This window comes from Eptatretus burgeri, chromosome 4 (genome assembly GCF_056783735.1).
Source record: "Eptatretus burgeri isolate ZD-2024b chromosome 4, Ebu_testis_v1, whole genome shotgun sequence".
NCBI lineage: Eukaryota > Metazoa > Chordata > Myxini > Myxiniformes > Myxinidae > Eptatretus > Eptatretus burgeri.
Window position 1 is genome coordinate 134,594,178 of NC_140964.1, and position 12,998 is coordinate 134,607,175.

The 12,998-nt window shown below is 45.6% G+C and overlaps 1 protein-coding gene across 1 annotated transcript in view; it reads left to right on the forward strand.

Moving 5' to 3' along the window:
• Window positions 1–12,650, forward strand: part of LOC147029167 (uncharacterized) — a 91,274-nt gene extending 78,624 nt beyond the window's left edge. Inside the window, exons 7-8 of the mRNA XM_085876356.1 lie at window positions 9,781–9,915; window positions 10,058–12,650. Of these exons, the coding sequence (XP_085732482.1) occupies window positions 9,781–9,915; window positions 10,058–11,211 (1,289 nt within the window). The 3' untranslated portion in view covers window positions 11,212–12,650. The remainder of the gene's footprint in view (window positions 1–9,780; window positions 9,916–10,057) is intronic.
• The last annotated feature ends 348 nt before the right edge of the window (window positions 12,651–12,998 follow it).

Sequence of the window (12,998 nt, forward strand, 5' to 3'; positions counted from 1 at the left end):
GCATGGGGTTAGGCCTGCAGACAAGTATGAACGGCACGAAGGTCATAATGGCGGTTGCGCGTGATGAAAAGCGGACAATGGAGCACAAGATGGCGATGCCACGTGGTGGAACGAACGAGCCTAGGAGGAGTGTGGAGGTTTGTCGACCCGCAATGGAGACGGGTGAGGTCGGGGTGACGAGAGACGCCGTCACGATAATTAGGGAGACGTGTAGGACGAGACTCTTGGAGGTGACGGAGAAATTAACGGTGACGGAGACTCTGATAATAAAAGAAATAAAGGAAGAAACTAATAAACACGAGGAGACTACAAAGGATACAAAAGAGGTGACTGAGATACAAATAATAAAAGAGACAACGAAAATGTAAACAGGGACACGGGAACCAGAAGAGGTAGAGGATGAGGTAAATAATGTCATTGACGAACACACACAGGTAGTGATAGTTGGGGACAATGGGGGTGAGCTTGGGGAATGTGTTGGGACCCGATGCGAGCAGCAGGATGGCCTCCATCAGGAACGAAGGGAGACGCTATGCCCCCTTGAAGCAGATCGCGACAAGGTGAGTCCGATCAGGCCGAACGAGGTTGAGGGGATGAGTGCTGTTAACGGGTCCATGCAGAGTTTGGGGGGAGTAGAGGCTTCAGGACCCCTTGTGGTAGTGTGAATCCCCGATATGATTGTCCCGGTGTGTGTGGTAAAAAGTGTGAATGGAGCGAGTGTGTTGAAATGTGCGCATAGTGTGAGTGTCATGGCGTGCATGAGTGCACGCATGAAAATGGTCTTCGGACGGATCCAGACGGGAGACGGGAACAGCGAGCCGAATGGCCCGCTTGTAGCTATTTTGGTAACCGCGCCGGTTTCACGAGACGCCGTGTACGAGGTCCCGTCGGCATTTCGCGAACGGCCCTCGCGCGCGCTCCTTCGTGGAGGGATTTTGGCGCGGGAACCTCCCACGTTTCGGGGAAGACCGTCGCGCGGACGGTTAAAATGGCAGCGAGTGATTGAATTCGGACCACGGGGGTTCTCATGTGGGCGCTTGTATGGGGCATCACGTGCTGCATACCGCGTGTTCTGTTCGTGGAGCGGGTTTCCGGGACGATACGTGCATGCCAATCTGCACGGCAAGCCGTGCAGGCTCAGCGCGTGGTTGATGTCATCAGCTCGGACCTTGCGGCGCGATTTTCGGGCAAACAGCACACGTCCCGCATGGGGAATCCCGCGAGAGCGAGCGCTTGTGGAGATTGGCAGGGTGACGTCATGGCTGCACAGATCAGCCTTTGGAGGGGACGTTATCGCCCATAAGGACGAACGGGCAAGCTGTCGACCACCGCCTTGGCGGTGCAATAAAGAAAAGGAAAAAAAGCGTCGCTCCAAGTACACGGCCCTGCAGGATGTGCTGGACATACTGTATTTGGGCAAAGGAAGCACTAGTTGGTGGGATGGGTTAGTTTAGTTAGACCGGCTTCATGGGGACATGGGTTGTTCTTCATGGAGCCTGTGGAATGGGTTAGTTAGAGGGAAGTAGATTTAGATTTAGAAATGGAAAATGGATTTTTTTTTCAAGACAGTGACAGACATGGAATGTGTAGTTGGAACGTAGCTTAGCTACGTAGAGTTAAATGGAACGTGCACTAGTAAACGTGAACGACTAGGGAGCATGAGTTAGTTCGGGGAATTTAGTTAAGCGAATGGCAGTATGGAGTATTGGTGTGAATTGGAAAGAGAAAAATGTACTTGATGAATGAGTGAGGGCCAGTGGGCCTGAGTGTGTATGGAGTGAATGGGGAATGCATGGTGCGAATGACTGAGTGGAGGGAGGGGTGAAACCCACCAAAGGGATCCCGGGGTCAGTTTAATGTTTGTTAGTGGGTTAGTCAAATTTACCAAAGGGAGGTCGTTTTGTTGTTGGTGTTGAAAGAAGGCACGAAACCCATTTGGAGGGGTGCAGGAGTTCATGGACCGCTGAGAGCGTGGCAGTTGAAAGGTGAGTATCGTTTAGAGTGCACACCGGACTAGTCGGCCAGAGTAGGCCAAGGGACCGGGATAGTGTAGTGGGCACGGGCAACCCTCGGAAAGGGACCCGTAGTGCCAAAATGCCACGTGGGCATCGGAGGGGGGCAATGCCAGAGAGGGCAACCCCCCGCGTTCATAGGGAGCTGGTAGGCTCGGAGATAGCCTCAGGGCCCGGGGGTGCCATAGTTTGAGATTCGGCAGAGGGGGAATCCCTGCCAAGTGAGCCACGCTGCCCAGCCATGAAATTGTGTGAGGGCACAAGTGAAAATTAGAGGGCAAAGCCCAAATTTATAATGGACACCAACACAGGGGACGGGAATCATGGTTTTTAGAACCGATAGTTTAAAGTAGCAGGTGTTTTGAAAAGCCCCGGGGTAGTTTAAAGTTAATAAATGCTAGGATAGTTAGGAGATGCACCCCTTCGCACCATCCATCCCTTCGCTCGTTGTAGGCTGCTGGACCCACCTTGGGTTAGATCGCTGAACTCTGTGGGAGGCCATTCTGAGGCTTAGTCAGGCCTCGAGACAGGACGCTAGTCTCTCCCTATTCCCCACCAGACAGGGAACGTAGGGGTTGTGAGTAGGCTAGGTTGACAAGATAGGTCAGCCGGACAAGGGGGTTAGGGACAAACAATTATAAAAGGAAAAAAAAAAGAATAAAACAAATAAATAAATAAAAGGGGCTAAATTTGGGTTTGTGTTGCAAATTAAGGGAGTGGGTATGGACAGAGACAGGCAAAGGCGGTAGGTTGGGGGAGACAGTAGGCTAGGTCCGAGCCCACCTCCGGAGCGGCCGGCACCACTGCACTCCCTCGACAAACCTCACTGAACGGGACCAGAGGCCGGCCAGCTTCACCTGCCGGCCTGTTGTGCTGAATCGCCTGTTCTGCATAGCCTTGCTTGCCATGCCTTGTTCGCCTGCCTCTGCCATAACCCCATGCCTGCTACCCTTTTGTTTGCATTGCCCCTGTGTCATCACACAGATGCCAACCCTCCTGATTTCATCGGGAGGCTTCCGAAAATTCACCCAAACTCCCGCCCTTACGATCACTATCCTTATCCTCCCGAAATTTTGATATTTTTGCACTGTTCACTAATCAGAATGTACTAGTATGAGAATTGAATGAAAAGCATCGTCTGTTACGTATAGCATGTGGTAACTCCATAACGTTCGCTGCTACCAAATTGTACGTAAAAAATTGCAAATTCAAATGAGGAGCAGCGAAACATTGGGTCTGGATCTCGCTTATGCGATCATGCACTGAGATTTAGTGCATGCGGTATGTGTGCAATACAGTGCATGCGGTATGTATGCACAGTGTATATGCATGCGATACGCTCACTACATGCAGCTGGGCCCCGTACCAGCCCGGCGGTCGCGACCACCGTGCGGTGTTTAACAGCCGCTAGAGTTCTACGAGTCGCGCTGCAGCTGTGGAACATCGACTTCGAAGTTACCGATGCTTCAAGCCCTCGATGTTGATTACGAAATGGCAGAAAAAAACTTATGAAGACCAAGAAATGGTCTCAGAAGTACAAGACCAAATACAGTCTCCAATACCCGTGTATTCGAAAGTCTGAAAGAGGAATTCATCATGCGTATTGTACAGTATGCAGCGTTGATATTTCAGTTGAGCACGGAGGTCGCGATGATATTCGGAAGCACGTTGGAAGCAAACGGCACACAGACATTGCAAAGGAGAGATCTTCGAGCATGAGTACCGGTACACTTCTGAATTATTTCACCAAACAAGGGACAAGCGAGGAAGAGGATGTTACCCGAGCGGAACTTCTCTTTAGTGGATTTATTGTGGAACATAACTTGCCCATATCAGTCTCAGATCATGCTGAACCTCTATTTCAAAAGATGTTTCCAGATTCAAAAGTTGCTTCAAAGTATGGATGTGCAAGAACAAAAACTTCAGCAATAATTGGTGAGTTGTCAAATGTTACTGCTTCATCTATTGCCGATATTGCTAGACTAGCTCCATTTAGCCTAGCTACAGACGGTAGCAATGACAGTGGTGAGGCCCAGCTATATCCTGTCCTGATTTCGTACTATGACAACAGTGCTGGGATTGTGAAGCAAGGTTTGCTAAGTTTGCCTGCGTGCAAACAAGATTCCACTGGAGAAAACATTTTCAAACTGCTTGATCATGAGTTCAGTGACAGGAAAATTCCGTGGGGAAATTGTGTTTCCTTTTGTGCTGATAATGCCTCTGTCATGGTGGGCAAGCACAAAGGAGTCGCTGCTTATATCCACAAACAAAATCCAGAGTGCTACATCATGGGATGCCCTTGCCATATGATGCACAATACGGCCAAGAAGGCGGCTCAGGCCTTACCCATTGAATTAGATGACTTTCTCATCGATATTTACTACTACTTGGACAAAAGTAGTAAACGCGTCAAAGGAGTGAAAGCACTGCAAGAACTCTGTGATGCCCCAACACACAAGATTCTGAAGCATGTCGCAACAAGGTGGCTGTCCCTTGGTCAGTGCCTAGACAGGCTGATTGAACAGTGGGAGCCACTTCGCCTCTTCTTCAAAGAAGAAGTACGAAGAAAAATGCAACCAACTGTAGCCAAGACTCTAACAACGAGCAAGAAGGACAGCACTGTATCTACTGCCAGTACTGGCACTGCAGGATCAAGCACTAGTGGAGCAGCATTCACCACTACCACTGCAGTATCTGCTGCGAAGAAGACAGCAGGGACCGCACCAAAACCAATGCTGAGAGCAGGTAGCATCACCGGCCCTTCATCACATTCATCTACAAAGCCGATCCCTTCAGAGTCGAGAAAGACTGTGATAGTCCCATCTACAGGCAAAGAAGGACCCAAGTTAAGTTCTGCTTTTGCCAAATCACTTGATAGAAGCTCAGCAAAACCTTCGAATCAGAGGTCTTCTTCCTTCGCTGCACCTACCTCAAGCTCTCTCCTCAAACGTAAAATTGGATCTGGTACTACGAGTCTGACCTCTTCTGCTGGCAGTAAACGCAAGTGTGATCGCCCTGCGGCTAAGTGTACTACGAGTTCTACAACTAAAAGCGCATCTTCCTCAAACACTGTGCAGGAATCTAGAGAAAAACGTGTCAACAGGATGTTCTTGTCTCCACAAACAAAACTCTATTGTTTCTTCCTTCGATATGCTAACAAGCTTTTTGAGAAGGGGGATCTTCTGCTCCAAAGAGACGAACCCTGTATTCATCTCCTGCACGGAGAATTGAATGGTCTTCTGAAAGATATCTTCGTACGGTTTTTGAAACCATCGGTGTCATCGGTTGCTCTGGTAAATGTACCCTTCTCTGACAGAAATCATCAGAAGAATGATGAGGACCTCATGATTGGGAACGATGCCAAACTGTATATAAGGGAACAAAGGAGTCTCAAGAAATCCACCTTCACTCTGAGTGAGTCAGACATCCAAGGTTTCTTCAGTGCAGTTCGCTCATATTATGTGAAAGCCTGCAATTACATCTTCAAAACCTGGCCGCTAGATGATGAATTAGCCAAGCATGCTCAGGTGCTGGATGTTAAGCTACACCAAGAAGTGGGGTTTGACTGTGTGGAGTTTTTCATCAAGAAATTCCCCTGTCTGTTCAGTGGCGGTGATAGTGACATAGACAGTCTTGAGAGTGAATTCGCTCACTACCAGGCAGACGCCTCCATAGCTACAATTGCTACTGAGACAGTGAGAGTGGATGAGCAGTGGCATCGGATTTCACAGCTCACAGATCCCTGCACTGGTGCCAAGAAGTATCCTAATTTGAGCAAAGTGATGAAGGGAATCTTGGTCATTCCTCATTCGAACGCATCATGTGAGCGGGCACTCAGTCTTGTACGGAAGAATCATACTGAATTTCGTCCCAATTTGAGTGTCAAAACCCTGGAAGCTCTCTTAATTGAAAAACTAGCTCATAGCACCCCTTGCTACCAGAGAGAATACAGCAAAGACATAATCAGAAGGGCTAAAAGAGCCACACAGCTGTCACTCAGCAAAGCTGCCATGGAAAAAGCAAGCAGCAGTAGTACCAGCCAGTAAGGTAAGAAAAATATTGCATCTTTTGTGCTTTTTGTTAATCTTTGATTGTCCCCTAACTTACTAATATTAACATACATGTAACATTAAAAAGTGCACAATTTTCCCCTTTTTTTGTTCAAAAAGTGGGAATTCTTAACATGTTAAATGCTCCAAAATAGGGCTCAGAGGGCACTAGAGAGCGTCTAGAACCCCAGAGCTTCCAGGGCCCTAAGGCGGGCCCTGGACCCCGCCGCAAGGGTCGAGCGCTCCGCGCTCGAGATGTGCGCTTCGCGCACATTATTTGGTGTCGGTTGCAAATCCTCCCTAATTCTGATTTCCAAAAGTTGGCATCTCTGTCATCATCATCACCATGTGCGCCAGGATCGCCAGTGTTTTGCAAAGACTGCCCTGCAGGCAGCCACACCACGGGATTGCATTCAGCAGCCCATGCACTGTTTCGGTGTTTTGCATCATCCATCCAGTTCATTTCAGGGGGAGCCAGCGACTGCATTGGGCAGCCGGCTACCTCCCTGTTCTTGCACAAGGGAGCCAGAGACTGCATTGGGCAGTCAGGCTGCCTCTTCAAATGGCCTGTTGGATGCCATATGGCATGCCGGGTTCGGGTGAGTTGCCTCCAGCAGCTGAAGACTGAAAAAAAAGAGAAGGTTCAGTGACAAAAGAGGGACCTTTTGATCAGGCCCTGAAGACGTCTGACCTTCAGCTGCGGAGCACTCACCCTCACACAAACTGTTAACTTTGCCATGCCTTCTTTCCCACAGATGCCAGGTCCTGGGCCATGGTTATTGTAAAAAGTTAAAGTAAAAATTGAAAATAAGTTTAACCCACCTGTATGCCTGTTATACCACCGGCAATGTAGTTAAGTCGTCCGTATGGGTCTGTCTGAGTTTGTTAGTTAGTTACCCAGCGCATTGGGTTATTTATTTTTGGGACACGTATTTAAAAAAAAAAAATGTGGCACTTCAGGGATCCGTCGGTAAAACGTACGAGGGGAGAACTTGCACATGCTGGTCACACAAAAATTTGACGACTCAGGATGAGTCTGTAAAAAGGGGAGGGGGTAGTGTTACGAATTTAGAAACTGATCACACACACATTCAGGTCCTCTCGCTCAGTTATATCGGTAAGTATGTGTTTTATAGATAACTCCCGTCCCTTGTCTAATGGGTAAATAAATGTTCATGCACTGTGATTTGTTTTGCTAGTGAGGCTTTCTTTTCATTTCAATGCCGCCAACAGCTATGGACTACCATGGCGCCAAGTAAAACAGCAGGCAGAAAAACCCTCCGCTCCCGGCATTCTCCCCACGCTCAGTGGGGGAAAGGTCGAGCCCCCACCCAACGCTGAACAAGCCAAATTCCATGCCTTATATGGACATCAATCGGCTCGTGTGGGGGACTCGAAGAAATGGGATATGACAGCCCCCACCGACGGCGAATGAGTCACGCCGGAAGCGATCCGTGCCCGAGGGGGATAACAAGGGAAGAGAGAGATGGAAATTGCTTCTTCTTGGTTCTTGTTCCTGGGTCTTGTTTGCCCTGATTTGGTTCGGTTCCTGTGCTCTTATTGCTCCGACGCATCGGATCGGGAAGGATCGGCGCCTCATCTCCCAGCACGTGTTCCGGAGCGCGAGGGGATCCGCTGGAGCTCGAAAAGCTGATTGCGGCTCGCGGTGGTTGGATCCAGCTGGTGCCCAGTCTGAACAGCTTGAAGACCGCATGAGGTGCACAGGTCCAAGTTAGACCCTGGTCTTGAGCTCCACTATCTTCCGAGCTGAAGGCCGAAATAAAGGCGTCAGCCACCACTTCTTTTGTGTGTGTGTGTGTGTGTGTGTGTGTGTGTGTGTGTGTGTGTGTGTGTGTGTGTGTGTGTGTGTGTGTGTGTGTGTGTGTGTGTGTGTGTGTGTGTGTCCATGGGCCCATCTTCTAAGTAGTATACTGTGAAGTGCTTTCGCCTGTACATATGTGCATTGTCTGATATTCGGTTTAATTCTGCCTCTTACGTGCTCCCCTAATTCCCCCCATTATTATTGAATAAATACCCCGATTGTTAAATGTATCAGCTCGTTTTGTGTTTCTTTCATTGGCTCGACATGACGCGTGTTTGAGGATTAGTGTCGGTAAATTGTTCATTTGGTCCGGCCCAACTTTGGTAATTCCGCTCGATTATGCCGGATCCGATTCGGCGATAGCGACTCGATTCAGACAAAGTCGGCCGAGGGCGAATTTCCCCGGTAGCTTCCCGTGTGGATACTTCGGTATATAGAAATTTGGCTATTCACCCTATTCCACACGGGTGACCTGTTGGCGAGTTCAGTCCGATAGAGGACCCGTCGGCTCCAGAGTTATCCGGGGGACGACCTATACATTCCGGGCGATCGGTCGAGCCGACTCCGCAGCTCCATCTGGCGGTCGTGCTCGTGGCCAATACCCGGCCCCGCAACAGTATATCATGCCTGTCAAATAATGATTGCACCATGAAACGACTCACCAAGTTTTTAAAGAAGCCGAAAATACTTGGAAATTTACCTGTGAGAAAGGGGGTGTATCTCTACACAATGAAAGAGTTGGAGAAGTTTCTGAACAACTCGATACTTTCTGATCAAAAGTTAACATATTGCAGTCCGTCTCACAAAATCTCTTAATGCTATGGGCCCAAGAAAGGCCCAAGGGTTCATTGATGTGCTCATTTCTTCTCAAACCTTCGTGCTTTTTAACAACGATGGGTAGGTCATATCTGGGGCTTGTCGATGTACAGGTTAAGTATAAAGTGATGATATTTATGATAAATCATGTTTGGGAGAAGTGAGTGGGGAGGGGTGGGAGTTATGTGGGCTGAGTGCTATGATATATTTTTTTGTTTTTTTGGTTCCTGGGCCACAAGATAAATTATACTCGATTTTGCATCTGTTGGTGAGAGGAGAAGCGTCCCGATGTGATGTCACCACTGCCGCCACTGTCTCATTGTCTGAATAGCAAATGGTGTGAACGCGGCACCTCTCATCCATTGATATTTTGTTGTATTCCAAAAATTGTGAGTCCGAGTTTAATTCAGAAACAGAACAATTATGGTTAACCTTTTTGAAATTGCCACTCTCATATAAATGCTGAAATATTTTCTTGTTTTTTGTACATATTTGAGGCATGTGTAATACAAGACTATTTGAATTGCAGGTTAAAAGCATCCAATGTGTAGAACTGAGTCCCTGAAAACACACAGTGCGTGTGCAAAATGCCTCTCGCATTCGTACATCACTTTACAAGGAATTCGTTTTTGACGAGATTTCACAGTAACACATGGACAAAACAGCAAAACGCAAACATTCCGGTTTGGAAAACTTGGCTTTAATGAGTGAGATGCAGCACCTGGCAGTGACAAGCTCGACCAACGTGTAAAACTCCCCAAACCGGAAGTCGACGTGAGAGTTCGCAAAATTATGTTGCGGCTTGTATTCACTAATTTATGGTTACTCCGAGTTGAGCATGGGGAAATACTTTTGCTGCACACATATATGTATGTGTGTATGTATGTGTATATATATATATATATATATATATATATGTATGTATATAATCTCATTGAAAACACCTTGATTCATCTCCCGTAATGGCGGCAGCATTATGGAGCCTCGTTCTCACAAAGAAAGTGACTTCTCTTGTATACTATGTGTTTACAGGATTTATATTTGGCAGTATTTTAAACTTCATGTCCTTCATTAATTTCAGGTGATGTCTATCCTGTAAATGTGGAATCCACACGACACAACGGTTCATCTGTCTCAGAAACTTCAAGACATGCTTCTGGAAAGGAAGATTCAGATGTTCATTTGACAAATGGCAGAACTGTCTGTTCTGTAACAGGTGAGCAGAAACCTTCCAAATGAATGTTCAATCTTTTGAATTCAGGGTTTGTAAAATTTTCAAAATCCTGAAATATTTTGCATTTTGAGTTTCACAAAAAAAAAAGCAATGGAATATAACTTCTTCTTCTTTGTTTGTGCAGAACAATCAAGAAATCCAATTGGGCAGATAAGGTCCAGAAGCAGCTTGACAGTGAAGAAGATGTCTATTTGGAAGAAACAATCCCAAGAACAAGACTCACGACCTTCAAAATACAAGTGCACATCTGGTGAAAACAGCACAAAGATCAATATTAACTTAAACAAACCCAAAAAGGTTATCAAAAGGCAAATGCATTATAAGTGTAATATATGCAGTGTAGATTTTACTTCACTGAGAGACAACAAAATACACATGAGGACCCACAGAGAACGCCCTCATAAATGCTCTGTCTGTGATAAAGTTTTCTCTGTTCAACGCAATTTAAAAATTCATATGAGGATCCACACAGGAGAGCACCCTCATAAATGCTCTATCTGTGATAAGGGTTTCCCTTATCAATGCAATTTGAATGTGCATATGAGGTTCCACACTGGAGAGCGTCCTTACAAATGCTCTGTCTGTGGCAAGGGTTTCTCTGAAAAAAGTATTTTGAAAATTCATACAAGTATCCACACAGGAGAACGACCTTGCAAATGCTCTGTCTGTAACAAAGGTTTCTCTCATAAATGGGACTTGAATAATCATATGAGGATCCATACAGGAGAGCGACCTTACAAATGTTCCAAATGTGATAAAACATTCTCTCAAGCAGGCCATTTGAATCGGCATATGAAAATCCATACAGGAGAGCGTCCTTGCAAATGCTCTGTCTGTGATAAAGGTTTCTCTCATAAATGTGCCTTGAATAAGCATATGGGGACCCACACAGGAGAACGACCTCACAAATGTTCCATATGTGATAAGGGTTTCTTTGAAAAATGTGATGTGAAAATACATATGAGGATCCACACAGGAGAACAACCTCACAAATGCTCTGTCTGTGATAAGGGTTTCTCTCAAAAAGGCAATTTGAAAGGGCATATGAGGATACACACAGGAGAGCGTCCTTTCAAATGCTCTGTCTGTGATAAAGGTTTCTCTCAAAGCGCCTTGAATAAGCATATGACGATCCATACAGGAGAGCGTCCTTTCAGATGTTCCAAATGTGATAAAGATTTCTCTCGAAAAGGCACTTTGAAAGAGCATATGAAGAGGATCCATACAGGAGAGCATGCTAAAAATCGAGACAAAAAGATGACACCACACAAGAGTTAGAAAAATGAAGCATCCTACAAATACCTCAGAATAAATGAAATCCCCCAGGTGCAACACAAAAAATGCATAAAATAGTTAGCAAAGATTACCCTTGCAGAATAACACTAATTCTGAAGTCATCCCTCTCTCCAATAAACAAAACCAAAGCAACAAACCAACATGCAGTAATGCTATTCCAATATAGCTGTGCAATTATAAACTGGCCACAAGTGGAGATTAAAAATTTAGACACCAAAACAAGGAAACTTATAATTATCCACCACATGTCCTTCAAATCCATTGCATACCGAGGTTGTACTTACCGCGACAGGAGGGAGGAGACGGTCTGATGGAGCTTAACCAAGTGTACAGATCAACGTGTGAAGGATTAGATTTGTGCATGAGCAAGAAAACAACAAACCAGAAAAGCGATCCTTATCCATTTAGCAACAAACTTATAAAAACAGGTGCAAATGATGGATACTACACTGGAAAACAAAAGAGAAACAAACACAGTCCCAATGAGTGCAAAGAAAAAAAAAGTACAAAAAGAAATATCAGCAGATACTCTGGCAAATGAGAGAATGGCAAAAGAGCAGGAAGATTTTAAAATGAGCTTGATAGGACAGGGATCGACAATACAAGGAAGGCTCATTAGAATGGCTCACAAGAGGTCAAATTAATTGGGATGGAGGACCAGTCATTGCAAATACCCAAGACTCAGGACACAACACAAATGCCTTGAAGAAAATGTCGGGATTGAGCCAATGAGACAAATACAGATTTTGTGGGGTCAAAAGAGAGCACCAGTCACCTCCTTCCGGGATGTAAAAACCTCATGACAGAACAGCTGTACACTGAAAGACATGACAGCGTCTGCAAAATAATCCACTGGTACATCTGTAAATATTTCAACATCATGGTCCCAGAACAATCATGGAAACACAAAGTCTGATCCTTGAAAATGAACATGTAAATCTCACGCATGACAAGATGATCCCATCAAATGTGGACATCACAAACAATGCATTACATCTGGACATAGTGCTCACCCCCAAAAATGAAAAGTTGGCATTGTTGATTGAGGTTTCAGTTCCCAATTACTTTGGACTAAATGCTACAAAAATCAGGACAATGATGAAATACCAGGATCTGAAAAACGAGGTCAAGAAGACTTGCAAATTGAAGAAAGCTGAAATTGCACCAGTGATAGTCGGTGTGACAGGAATGATAAATATAACCCTTACTCAGGACTTAAAAATCATTCTGGGAATATCACTACAAACGAGCTTCAAGTGGAGACAGTCAGAGGTTCAGTGAAGATTTTGAAAAGAGTCCTTGGAACGAGTCTTCGAGTACGATGCTGCACAGTTTCATTGATGAATAATGATCCTTTGCCACAAAGGAGGTGGAGATTTTGAATTCTGGGAGAACTTCCTCCCACCTTCTGAAACTCAAATGGTGATAACCAACAGGAGCCTAAAAATAAGTAAAATGAAGTAAATGACAAGAAAATATTAGCCATTTCAAAATTTACTCATAAGATTCAATCAAAAACTGTGGAAACAGAAGCAGTGATGCAATCCCTCCACCCCATAAAAAATGATGAACTAGTTTTGGAAAATGATTTATGAAAACTGAAAAGAACACAACAAGAATGCATGAATAAATACAAAACTTGGAAAAGAAGAAGCAACATCGAGAGGATATTCCTTGAGTGATAATTGCCAAACAGAAAATGATGAAACACTCGCAACTAGAGGGGGAGCACTCGGTAGAGTGCAAAACCTCAATGCCAATAGTGCTGG